At 58.9% G+C, this 12,348-nt stretch overlaps 1 protein-coding gene across 1 annotated transcript; it reads right to left on the minus strand.

Moving 5' to 3' along the window:
* Positions 1–2,150: 2,150 nt before the first annotated feature.
* TLX1 (T cell leukemia homeobox 1) lies at positions 2,151–8,887 on the minus strand. The gene is made up of 3 exons (XM_069795697.1): positions 8,382–8,887; positions 6,549–6,750; positions 2,151–2,787 (listed from the first exon to the last, which is right to left on the minus strand). The coding sequence occupies exons 1-3, from the start codon at positions 8,848–8,850 to the stop codon at positions 2,565–2,567; spliced, it is 894 nt and encodes a 297-aa protein (XP_069651798.1). The 5' UTR covers positions 8,851–8,887; the 3' UTR covers positions 2,151–2,564.
* Positions 8,888–12,348: the final 3,461 nt, after the last annotated feature.

Below are 12,348 nucleotides of genomic sequence, written 5' to 3' on the forward strand. Positions count from 1 at the left end.
GAAGTTGGGCACATATTAAATAATTAGGTTAATCAGCTCCTAAAAATCTGTCTGTGGTATGAAACAGAATTAAAACAAAAGAATTCTGTGAAATTTATCTCAGAAAAAAACCACAAGGTATTTTATTTTAGCGTTTTTGAGGGGCATCTTTTTTTAAAGATACTTCCCAAAACGTGTGTTTTCTGTATTTACTTATTTTCCTGTGTTTTATCTTTTTTTTTTTTTCTTTTTTTGGCTTTTCGTCTCTCCATCGCTGCAAATGTTTCTCTGTGTTCGCTCATGTATTGGACTGCAGGATGGGAAAGTCCTGCAGCACCATAAATTTTCAGCCCTACCCTGCAACAAGAGATTTTGTGTAAAGCAGGCTATTCACACACTGCCTTAAGCTCCCAGCCACGCTGCACCCAGAGGACCCAGCTTCCAGGAGCGCTATCGACCGCCGGCTATCAAAGGCTCAGGGTATTCTGTCGCCCACGTCCCACGGCAGCCTGGCCCCCAGGGCGACGTCAGGCGGCCCCTGCCAGCGGCTCATGGCTGGGCGCCCCTTTCAGTCCTCTCCTCCAACATCCTTTACCCAGTAATTCCCAGTGCTGGAAGGAAACAGCAGGCTGAAGTCAACCCAGCTTCCCTGGCTGTGAGGCTGGGAGTCTCCCCCAAGGAAGCAGATGGGAGTTTTCCCACTGGTTTGATTTTCCTCTGAGAAAGGCTTGCCTAGATGGGGACAACATCCCTGAGTAAGGCTGAGCATGAACGGAAAACAGGGTCCCTAGAATAATTCCCTGCAAGCTTGTTTCTAAAATATACTCTTACACATTTCTTTATAACCAAATTCCCCTTTCCATATAAAGTCTCAGACACGAACATCTCTAGACTCTCCCAGCCCAGGCAAGACCCCAATCCAAGGTCTCATTCAAGAAATTATTCAACATGAGTTTAAGGCCAAGCCCCTGCGCAGTTCCTGCCACCCCCAGCAAGCCTCCCAGAAGGGCTTTGATTAAAGCGGGCGCTAAATGCACTGCTGGGTTGAAGCCTGAAAATGTTTACAGGATTGGGGATTAGAATACAGCAAATCACCTCTGGAGCTTCCAAAGCCAAGTGGACCTGAGCAAAGTCAAATGGAAACGCTAACTCTATTTTCATTAAAAAAAAACAGCAGAGACTTCAGCAGTAGTTGTAGATACGCTGTCTCCTCTCAGGGAACTAATAGGCAGGGAAGAGCAAGGCTTTAAATGATTTATTCAGTACCCTGGAGATTATTTTTTTTTATTTTCTTTTTCATTTCCACATAAATTACACAAGCACTTTATAAAATGAATACACATAAAACACCTTATAAGTGCATAACTTAAAAAAACCAAATGAACGAATGACTTCAAAAATCTCACTGAAAATAGGTTTTCTGATTGCTTGTTTGTACTAGCTGCTTAAATTGGCAGTGCTGTTTTAGATTATAAGTAACTGAAAAATATATACTGTATATATATATATATATATATATATTCCTGGCATTTGCTATAAGAAGTGCTTTGTTTAATTTTGTCTCATTCCCTTGGTACAATTAAAGAAACAACTAAGTTAAACAGTTGAGAGTGAAACCAATTCTTTACCATCAGGAACTGCCTTCTAAAGGGAAACAGGTAAAATAAAACATTGGACAACATTTTGCAAATGATATGGAAATAATCCATGGAAAGAAACTGCATTACCCTCGCAAACTGCCACCAAGGTCTTCTTGTTATTAAAATACACGCTGATGGGCACGGAGTCTGTGGCAGCCGGGGACAGTTTGGGCTCTTCATACAATTGAGATATCATATTTACCATCCTCAGGAGTCTGTCAGATCCTTCTCTTATTCCCCCTTTGCAAGAAAAAAATTAATGAAAAAGGGGAGGAGAGACAGCGAGGTGAGATCCGAAGGGTTCCCATCTGGCGCAAGCAGAAATTGCTGCTATTTCCTCCATTTGTTGCATCCCCGAGCGTCTCCGGCGCGGACAACCTGAGGAGGTTCGCAGCAGAGACACACTTTCCAGGGAGCCTCCTCCTTTTGTTTCAAGCCGTCAGTCCAAAGTATACATATATATATATACATACACTTTTTTTTTATATATATATATATATATATGTATGGATATATAAGGGTGACCCCAGGCTTTGCACTGCCACCAGCAGAATCCAAAGGAAGTTTTCTCTCCCCCAGCTGGGTGCACACCGGCAGTCATGTCTGTCAGGGCTGGGCTTTTGTCTGGCAGCACGTCAGCAAGTTCACGGTCAGCACTGAAGACTTTCAAGAGAACAAAAGGGTTGAGGGGAGGTGAGACACCACCGCTGCTCCAGCAACCCCATGGGTGGGGAGAGTTTCTGGGGTGGTTTCCCTTCCTTTCGGTCTTCGTGGAGGCTTTCCCCAGCCAGACACGTGGGATGCACATGTGGCCAAAGGACCGTGGGGTGCCAGCCTTCCCTGGGGAGAAACAGGGATGCCACGCATCCCACCAGGGATGCCACGTGTCCCCCCGGGGACAGCCCCGCCGGCAGAAGGTGCACATACCGCTGGCAGGTGCCAGCCTTATTCGCAAGCGGAGGCGACAGTGGTGACGCTGGTGATCTTGGTGGAGTCATCAGACCAAGGCTGGAGGTTCTGGAGGGCGAAGAGAGAGGAGTTGTGGACACAGATGGGGTCGGCTTGGATGGGCTGGTTGATGGTTTTTTGGAAGGCCTCCTGCTGCAGCTGCATGAGGATGCGGTTCGCTTGCTGCCGCTCGGCCTCCCGCTCCTCCGCCGTCTGCCTCCTAGGAGAGAGAGAGCGGTTAGGGGGGCCTGGGGGAGCAAAGGAGGGTTATCTCCAGAGAGAATAGGTTACGCTGAGTGCTTAGGGCTGGAGGGGGGTAGGAAAAGAGGGCACCTAGCCACAGCGTGGTCCCACATCCCCTGCACAAACTGCCACTAAATCCCATAAACTGGGGACTGGGGCTGTCTATCTTACTGGCCCCAGCAAGAATTGCTCTGATCAAAGACAGCCAGGAGCAGCCCACACCTCTGGTTTATTTTCCGCCATGGGAAAAATCCAAGCAGAGCCAAAACAGCCAAAGGGGCACACAACAGTGTTGCAAAAGGTACGATTCCCTGCAAACATGTTCTGCGCCCAGCAGTGAGAGCCAAGCGCACAATGTCGCAGTGACGAGGATGGGGCAGGAGCAAGGTGAGACATCACTGACTGGCCGTGCCACACAGCTGGGAGACAGGCAACATCCCCCTGGGCATCCCCTTCCCAGCACCCAGGTCTGCCATCTCCTCCGCTGGGCTGCGGTGGCCAGCTGTCAAGACTCTGGATGAAGGCAACAACACGCCCACGGCAGGCAGGACAAAAATCAGCAAAATATCAGCTAAACAGTAGAAACGCATTTTTAGCAGCAAGAAGAATCAAAGCCCAGAATAAACTGTCTGGGCAGGGTGAAGGAGGGTATTTTTAAGAACAGGTTGGACACACATCTGTCTGGAATGACACTGGCGGGGCTGATCCTGCCGAGGGGGGGATTAGGGGGCCTGCAGGGTCCTTTCCAGCGCTGGTAGAGTCCCAGCTCTGGGCTGTCTGGGAGGAGGGGATGGGATAGGAAGAAACGGCGTGAACACACTTAAATCCACAATGAAAATCCCAGCCACCCCTTGCTTGGATAGCAGGTCAGTCTGGAGACTGCAGCCTGCGGTCACCTCTGCTTTTACTGTGAACATCACCTGGCACCTCTGGTGACACTGCTGGGGCGGCTCACAGTGCCAGTCCCAGGATGATCCCCAAAGCACCCCCTCCCTCCCTCACACCCCAGGGCCCAGCTGAGGCTCTCCTGGCAGCTTCAGTGGATCAGTGACGGGGGAAACGGCAGCTTTTTAATTTAGCAGCTCAGGGGGATGTGACATGTCTCATCTTCTTTGGCTGCAGGGACTGGAAGTGGCAGCTCTGAGCTCTGCAGTGACATCTAAGAGCACAGGGCAGGGGGTCCCTAGGTCCCCACCGGGGGAAATGGGTGAGGGCTGGATGTGGGTGATGGGCCTCCGGGGCACCTGAGCCTCCAGGCGTGTGGCCAGGGCTCCTGCCCGGGAGCAGGTAGCTCAGGGCTTAGTCCCTGCTCTAATCACTGTGTCAACATCTCAGTCAGACATCCCGGGGAGAGGGGGCTCAGAGCAGCATCAGCCCTCCCTGCTCAGCCCAAGAGCAGCTCCATCTCTGCCTCGATGAATATTTAATGACTCCCTGCACAATGAAGAGAAGCTCCAGGGGGAGGGAAGGAGCCCTGTGTCCAGGGCGGTCAGGAGCACGGTGGCTGTGAGCACCCAAATATCCCCCCGCTCCAAGCAGCTGGCCCATTCATGCATTCATGTCAGGCTGGGATTTGCAGGTTCAAATCTGCCTGGAAGGAACTAAACCTCGATGCCTGTGTCTCAAGCAAGAGCCCCAGTCTGGGGAGGGGATCACACAGCCACCTCACTCCAGAGACATCCAAGCAACGAGCAGAGGGGGGACTCTCCTCCCCTAGCATGCATTTATTTAAGCAGTTAAAGCCCTCAGAGGGCTTAAAGCAACTTTCTTTTCTCAGATATTCCCCACTGCCTAGCTCACACTGCGCCTGCAAGTGGCTCCTTCCAGCACCTAGCGCTCCAGGCACCGCTTAGAGCCCACTACCCTGCGCAGGGGCCTGGGGCGCCGAGCCAGGCCTGCCATCGGCCGGGGTATCTGCATCTCCACCACAACACCCAGCATGCACAGATGCAAACAAGCAGAGCTTACAGGCGCGAGACCCTCTGGATCAGGCTGGTGGGGATTCTCCCATGTCTAATACGACGGCTGAGGTCACGCTGTAGCCTTTCCCTTAGGCAGAACCAGGGTTTTGTTTCTCTTTACCCAGCTATTTTTTGCCTAACATATGAATAGGTTTGTATCCTCTGCTTCTCTGCCAAAGGGGGCTGAACTTAGCCAACAGACGCAAAGAGTATTGACAGACAGATGGAGAGCCAGCCAAGCTGCATTTGCCTCGCTTCCTTAGGAAACCAGGTTAGAAGACATAGCTGACCCTGTTTGCAGGCCACGGCAGGAGTGCTCCTCCTCCAGGACTCTGCTCCTGGCCGACAGAGATCACTCCAGCTAGAGACTTCCTGGCACTGGGGGAGCTGATCTTCCTTCTTTAGGGAAGGACTTGCTGAGGGGGGATTCACCCACACCCTTGGATTCAAGTCCCTTGTCCCCCATTTCTTACCCAATCCCAGTATCCCCAGGCAATCACCGTCCCATTCCTGCCTGCGCCCAAGGCTCAGCACCCAGTAACACCCCCTTCTCTGACCTGCACGGGGAGCTGCCCCTTGCCCAGTCTCCTCCCCGCCCGCAGGGTGCCTGTCCCCAGCCCGGCGCAGGGCAGGGGATGCTCCCAGGACTGGGGTGCCTTCCCCGGGGACACTCCAGGGAAGCTGCAGCCTGGGAAGGGCAGGGTCACGGCAACAGAACCCGGGAGGCTCCGTGTGAGCCTGGCCTCCTCTTCCTCTCCTGCCCGGCTTCACCGGCACGCCCGGCAGGAGAACAAAAAGAAAGCGTTTTGGCAAGGAGGTGCCGTACACCCCGCGGGGCTGAAAATCTTCGCGTTATGCAGAGCCCTATATCCTGGCAGCAGGATGCGGCCCCAGCCGCGCTCCCACGCCGGGGTGCGGCCCTGCCCCGGCGCCGGAGGGTCCCGCTGCCCCCGCGGCCGCGCACCGGTGGGTCCGGCTCCCGCACACCGCCCCCGTCCCCCCGGGCGCACCCCGCCGGGCCGGGCCGGGCCGGGCCGAGGGCTCCCGCGGGCTGCTGCCGGGGAAAGGTGCGATGGAGCCGCTGCACCCACCGGGCTCCCGGTGGTACCGCCTGCACCCACCGCACACCCCCCTGCCCCACACGGCGCACCGTGCACGTGTGTAGGCACACACGCGTTCATCCGCGTTGCGTACGTGCACACCTACTTGCACGCAGACCCGGTGTGCTCACATACACACACAGAGACAGATGGAACGCACGCTGCCCGCATGCACACCGCACACGCATCCATACGGCGGCATCTGGTTTGCACGCACACCCCCGTGTACGCTCACACACAGGCACACACACGTACACGCACCGCGTGTGGGCACACCCAAGCGCATGTGGCCTTCACACAAAAGCATTCGCACACAAGGTGCACAGTTACACATGCATGTCCTGCTTGCACACACACCCACCAGTGTGCACACACTCTCATACACTGCATGCACGTACAGGTGTGTGCACACACGGCCTACACCCCACACACACTCGCATCCACAGGTGCTGCACGCACACACACTGCTGTGCATGCACACGGGCATTCCCATGCATGTGTACACACACATTCACATTCAGACACACGTGTGACTCCCCTGTGCGCGCGCTTGCAGGGCTCGCACCCCAGCTCGGAGCCACCAATGCCGCTGGCAGAGCCGGCAGCAGCCGGGCCCTCTCCCCCTGGGCTGCCCCAGCGCCTGCCCCCCACATCTGCCGAGCCCCCCATCCCCTCACCTCCACTTGGTGCGCCGGTTCTGGAACCAGGTCTTCACCTGGGCGTCCGTCATCTTGAGGGCCTTGGCCAGGGCAGCACGCTCGGCCGAGGCCAGGTATTTTTGCCGGTGGAAGCGCTTCTCCAGCTCGCAGATCTGCAGGCGGGTGAAGGAGGTGCGCGGCTTCTTCTTCTTGGGAGGCGTGCGGTTCTGGTAGGGGTGACCTATACGGCGTGTTACAGTGAAGGGTGAGAGGGCCACTGGGGGGGACACGGGAGGAGGGGGGATGAGAGGCAAAGAAGCAAGCAGCGACAGATCAGCAGAGGGGCTCCGGCTCCCGGGCGCTGGGATGGGGACCCCCCCGCTGCGAAGCCGCCGCTTCCCCGCCGACATCCGCGCACGGGCTGCAAAAACGCGGCGGCGTCCCCGGCGCCTTCCTCGGGGGCTGCCGGGGGGGCACCGGCCGGGCACCGTTCGCCTTTGGCGGCGGGGAAGGCGGCCGCTTGCCCGGCGAAGTGCCGGGGGCGAGGGCGAGGGGGGCAATAGCGGCAGCCGGTCCTGGCGTCCGCGCTTCGTGTGAACGGGGCTCGGTTTAATTTCGTTTGGGAGCGGCGGTAAACCCGCCGTCCTCGGCCCCGCGTTTCGTACGCGGGAAATAACTTCCCGGGCCGGAAACGGGAGTTGCGATTCGTTGTTTTGTTTCTTTTTAGTATTATTGTTTATTTTTCTTTTTTTGTTTTTCCCCACAGGAACAAAAAATAATTGGGGAAAACTTGCGGCGTGTCTCAGCCGGGCCGGGCCAGGAAGGGGCTCCGTGCAATTCAGCCCGGTGCCTGCCAGGGGAACGGCCCGGTTGTTCGCCCGCGGCCGTGCCCCAGCCGAGCGCCATCGGGTCGAAATTAAACGTGAACTTGCAAAAATCGGGCCTCGATTTCCGCCCCCGGGAAGAGGAGCCGGTGCGGGCGCTGCAGGAGCGGGGGTCGATGTTTCCCCCGCCGCAATTTCGTTGCTTTTTTGTTTTTGTTTTTTAATTTATTTTCGTTGTTCGAGATTTTGCTTTGTTGGCGCCGAAGGACGAGCCCAGATACACCTGGAAACGGCGGCGGGTCCGGAAAGCGGCTCCAGCCTGAGTCCGGCTCTGCTCGGGGCTGTAAAAAGTCCCTTTTGGCGGGAGAAAGGCTGAGCCGAAACCCGCAGCCGGAGAAACGCAGCCCGGTTACGGTACGCACGGGAAAAACAGCCTTACGAGCGGCCGGCAACAGGCCGGCCTTCCCGGGCGGGCGAGGGCCGGGGCCGCCGGGCTCCCTTCCCGCCGGGCCGGGCTATGCCTCCGAAATAACCCTCTATTTTAAAGGAAACTTTCCGTGGGTGTTGGGTCGGGTGGCGGGGCCGCGGGGAGCAGGCAGCCGTGCCCGGGACTTGCGGGAAGTGTGTGGAGTTTGCCATCCCGTTTCCTCCCTGCCGGCCTTTCCCGGGCCGTATCCCGGGGAAAAAAAAAAAAAAGAGAGAGGAAAAGAAAAAAACAACAACAAAACCAAACGACCGCTAAAAAAAAAACAAACGAAGAAACAAACAAACAAAAAACCCAAAACACCCCTAAAATAAAAACTAAACCAAACCAATCCAGAACCAATGCATTTAGCGGGGACTGAATGCGCCTGATTTTCCACCCTTTCTTGCTTCTGGCCTCCGCCGGGACCGACTTCCCGGGGCGATCCGGGCCGCTCTCTGCAGCCGGGGCCGGATCTCGCTTTCCCCGGCGGGCAGCGGCTGCCGCGCCGAGGCCAGGCGGCGGGGAAGGGAGCGGGGCGGCGGGAGCAGGGAGGGAAGGGGGGGTCCCGGTGGCCCGACTCACCTGTGAACCTGTCTTTTGTGTACCGCCTGTTGCTCTCCATCCAGGGAAAGGTGAGCCCCGTGAGACTGTTCATGCCGTTCACCGCCGGCACGGCGGCGGAGAGGGGCTGGTGCACGCCGCCGGTCACCGGGCGATGGGCCGGGACGCGGATCACCCCCCCGGCCGAGCTCAAGGTGTTGCCGTTCATGCTCACCGCCATGTTCACGTTGTAGGAGCCGGGCAGGCCGCCCATGCTGCAGGAGGTGCCGGTGTAGGCGCCGGCCGCGCCGCCGCTCGCCCCGTAGCCACCCGTGACCGTGTTGTAGGCGCTGCCCACGATGCAGCCCAGCCCGTAGTCCGCCGAGTCCTGCAGCCGCGGGTGCGACACCATGCAGCTGCCCGGCTCCGACGTGTTGAGGATCTGGTCGATGCCGAAGCTGATGGGCTCGGCTTGGCCTTGGTGCAGGTGGTGAGCCCCGAGGTGCTCCATGCCGCCGCCCGGCCCCGGCAGCGGAGCCGCACGCAACGCCCCGGGGCACCGGGGCCGGACCTCCGCGCCGGGCCGGGCAGCACAGCCCCGCACCGCCCCGAAGCACGGCAAGGCCACGCAAGGGAGCCGCGCACAGCCGGGACGCGCCGGCTACGCGCTCGGTCCCATGGCAGGGCGCCCGCGCACCCCGAGACGCACCAGCAGAGCCACGCACGGCCGGGACGCGGCAGCCACACGCTCAGCCCGAAGACCCGACAGCAGAGCCATGCGCAACCGGGGCACGGGAGCCGAGCAACCCCGCAGCCCGGGACGCGACACCCGTGCCCGGCCGAGGCACGGGAGCCGCACACGCGAGGCGCAGCCGCTCCGCACTGACCCGCTGGACCCAACAGCCTCCGGCAGCAGAGAAGCGACACCCACGCACGCCGGTCCCGCTCCGATGAGACCCGGTGCCCCCACGCCGCCGAGACCCAACCAAGACGCCGAGCCGGGAGCCGCTCACCCGAGACACACACACACACGAAGGTGCCCCGGGGACCCCTCGCCGCCGCAGGCGGTGGGGAGCCGAGAGCCCCGCGGAGCGGAGCGCGGCCGCGGCGGAGTGCGAGTGCGAGCGCCCCGCTTGCCCATCAATCACGCTACCCAAGGCCTGCTGCTCCCGGGCCCTCACTCTCCATTGGCTGGATGCTGAAAAGAGCCGAGTGAATGACAGCAGAGAAGAGCACACGAGAAAAGGAGTTTCTTCTTCCCCAGCTCCCCCCCCCCAAAAAAAAAAAAAATCACCACCCGCCTCGGCCTTATAAAGTCAGCGCTGGGTGCGCACAGGGCATTGGGGTGGGTAAAGGAGCAGCAGGTACCCGGCGGCAGAGGGGGACGTTTTGTCTCGGAGTTTGTGGCCTTGGGCTGCTGAGGGGGGGGGGAGGTCCTGGCTGCCAGCCCCCCGGGGGGGGGGGGCCCTGGGCCGTGATCCCCGTGGGCTGCCAGCTGATCCCGTGCGAGGCCTGAAGCCGGGGGATCCCCTCCTGGAGGGGTCGCAGACCCACCGTGCCCCTTTTCTCCGGAGGGGGTTGTCTCCATTTCAAAAGTCAGCACCTCTCAGAAAGCCGTGGAGGAGGAGGGGGATCCCCCCATCTCCAGACCCCAGAACGGGGGTGGTCAGGAGGGCCTCCACGGGTGCCCAGGCCCGTGGAGGGGGTATCACGGGAGGAGGTGATGGGCGCCTGGGGCACACCTCCCCCCAGAGAACCCGGCTGTCTCATTCCCCCGGGACGAGGGCCGGCCCCAGCTGCTCCCCCCGGGGCAGCGCCGTACACGGCGGCGGGGCGGGGGCTGGACCGGGCACCCGCTGCTGACGGCCCCGGCCGCGCCTTCGCCGCCGCCCCCTCCCGCGCCTGCCCGCGGGGAGATGAGTGGTTTCGTTGATAAATAAATAAATAGAGAAGTAAATAAATATTTTTTAGAAATTGAAAGCCGCTGCCGTGATTTGCTGCAAAACTTGTTTTGGCCCTGGCCCGTCGGTGCTCCTGCTCCGCGCAGCTGGGTGGGGGGCAGAGCAGCCTGTGGGGCTGGGGGCACGACCGGCTCCAGCCCCCTGCCCTGCCGACCGGCTCTGCCCAGAGCTCCAGCTCTGCGGAGTCGAGGGTTTTCCCACTGGTTTGTGCTCTGCCAGCACTGGGCAGCCCGCTGCGACCTCCCTTCTCCTGGCTGGGGCCGACAGGCCCCCTCCGCCTCGGCTGGGGCAAACGCTGCCCTCTACGTCTTCGATGTGCCAGTGCTTTAGTGCCCACGGGGGACCGTGGGGGTCCTGCAAGACAGTCCGCTCTGGGGCATCCCCCGTGCAATACAAATGCACTGGCATAGGAAGTCGTGCCCATGCACTCAGGTACACCTCCTCACTCACCGCTATACATACACATATCCCATCTGCATTCTCACATACACACACACCCACTCACACGGCCTCACCCTCACAAACACACACGCTCACAAACACCCTCATGAGCTCACAGGCACCCATGCTGCCACACAGTCCCACGCATTTGCTTGCACCTACATTTGTGCACACATACTCACATGCCCCCCCATTCTTACAGACACTTACAACCCTCCCTGCACCCACACAAATTCACACACATGTGCATTCTCACTCACACCTTCATGACTGTATGCATTCACATGCGCATTCACACATGCACATTCACTCCCACAACACACATCAATGCACCCCTATACCTATGCATTCAGACACCTCCAGACACACACACGCACACACTGACACACCAGTGCTCGTGGGTTCCTGCCACCCTCACCCCAGCCACAACCCTGCTGTGACACCCCAAGACCCACCACTATCACCGCACCCACCACCATGGCCCCACGCTGGGGAAGCACTGGAGGCACAGCGGGCAGCAGCAGTTCACAGCCGCCCCTCAGCCCTATGCCCAGCTGGTGCCCAGTGCCCGGCTTGCTCCCCCTCCACCGCCCAGCCCTGCCTGCCTGCCGGGGTCAGGTTTCCCCCCCTCCCTGTACCTGCCTCAGTTCTTGACTTCTGAACTCTTCAGGGAACTCACTGGCGCCAGCTCCATCAACCAAAGTCCTTGTGGTTAGGAGGAGCTGGGAGGGGAGGGAGGGAGGGAGGGAGCGAGGGTTGGGGCCAGCCGGGGCCAGGAGGCTGCCCTCGGGCAGGGGGCCTTCTCATCCCCCAGGGCTGCAGCTGCCTTTGCCCTTGTCCAGTACCAGCCTGGCCTTCTTCTCCAACCCCTTCCCACATGGGGGATGTGGGGCAGACCCTGCTCACCAGCCCTGAGCATGTCAGTTTGTCTCCACAGGGAAGTGGCAAAGCATGCCATGCCGGCCTCGCACGGTGCCACAGAGTCCCCTGGCACTGAGCGCTGACATCCAGAGGGACCCAGCTCTGCTGCTGAGACCCGGGAGCTGCCCTCTCTCAACAGTCTTCTGATGCTGCTTGTGGATTCCAAAGGCCCCGGTCGATGCTGGGCAAAACCTTTGGCCTTCCCTGTGCCAGAGATCCCCCAGGCTGAGCAGATGCTGAGGGCCCTGGAGGGACTGGCCCTGAGAAATCACAAGGTCACCACCAGTGAGCTAGGCTGGCTAATGAGGGTCACAGCCCCCAGCTGCTGAGCCCAAGGTAGAGGCTTTCAGGCAATAAAACAGACCAGGAGACAGACTACAGGTAAGTCAGGTCTTCCTCTGCCCAGCACCCGGTGAGGACAAAGCAGAAGGGCAGGCAGGGCTAGGTCCCAACTGGGATTCAAGCCTTCTGGAAGTCAATGGCAATTATTGATGGGTTTTGGGAGGATGCACAGCCCCAGGATTTAATCCCTGCACAAGCCACAGACCTCACCTGCAGCCTTAGGAAAGCCACACAGCTTCTGGCATTGGAAGTCTGGGCACTGCACATCTAAGCTTCAGGACAACACCCGGTTCAGATGCTCCTGTTCAAATTGGTGCTGACCTTAGTTTCCCCTTGGGCTCTCT

Source organism: Haliaeetus albicilla, chromosome 11 (assembly GCF_947461875.1).
Source record: "Haliaeetus albicilla chromosome 11, bHalAlb1.1, whole genome shotgun sequence".
Taxonomy (NCBI): Eukaryota; Metazoa; Chordata; class Aves; order Accipitriformes; family Accipitridae; genus Haliaeetus; species Haliaeetus albicilla.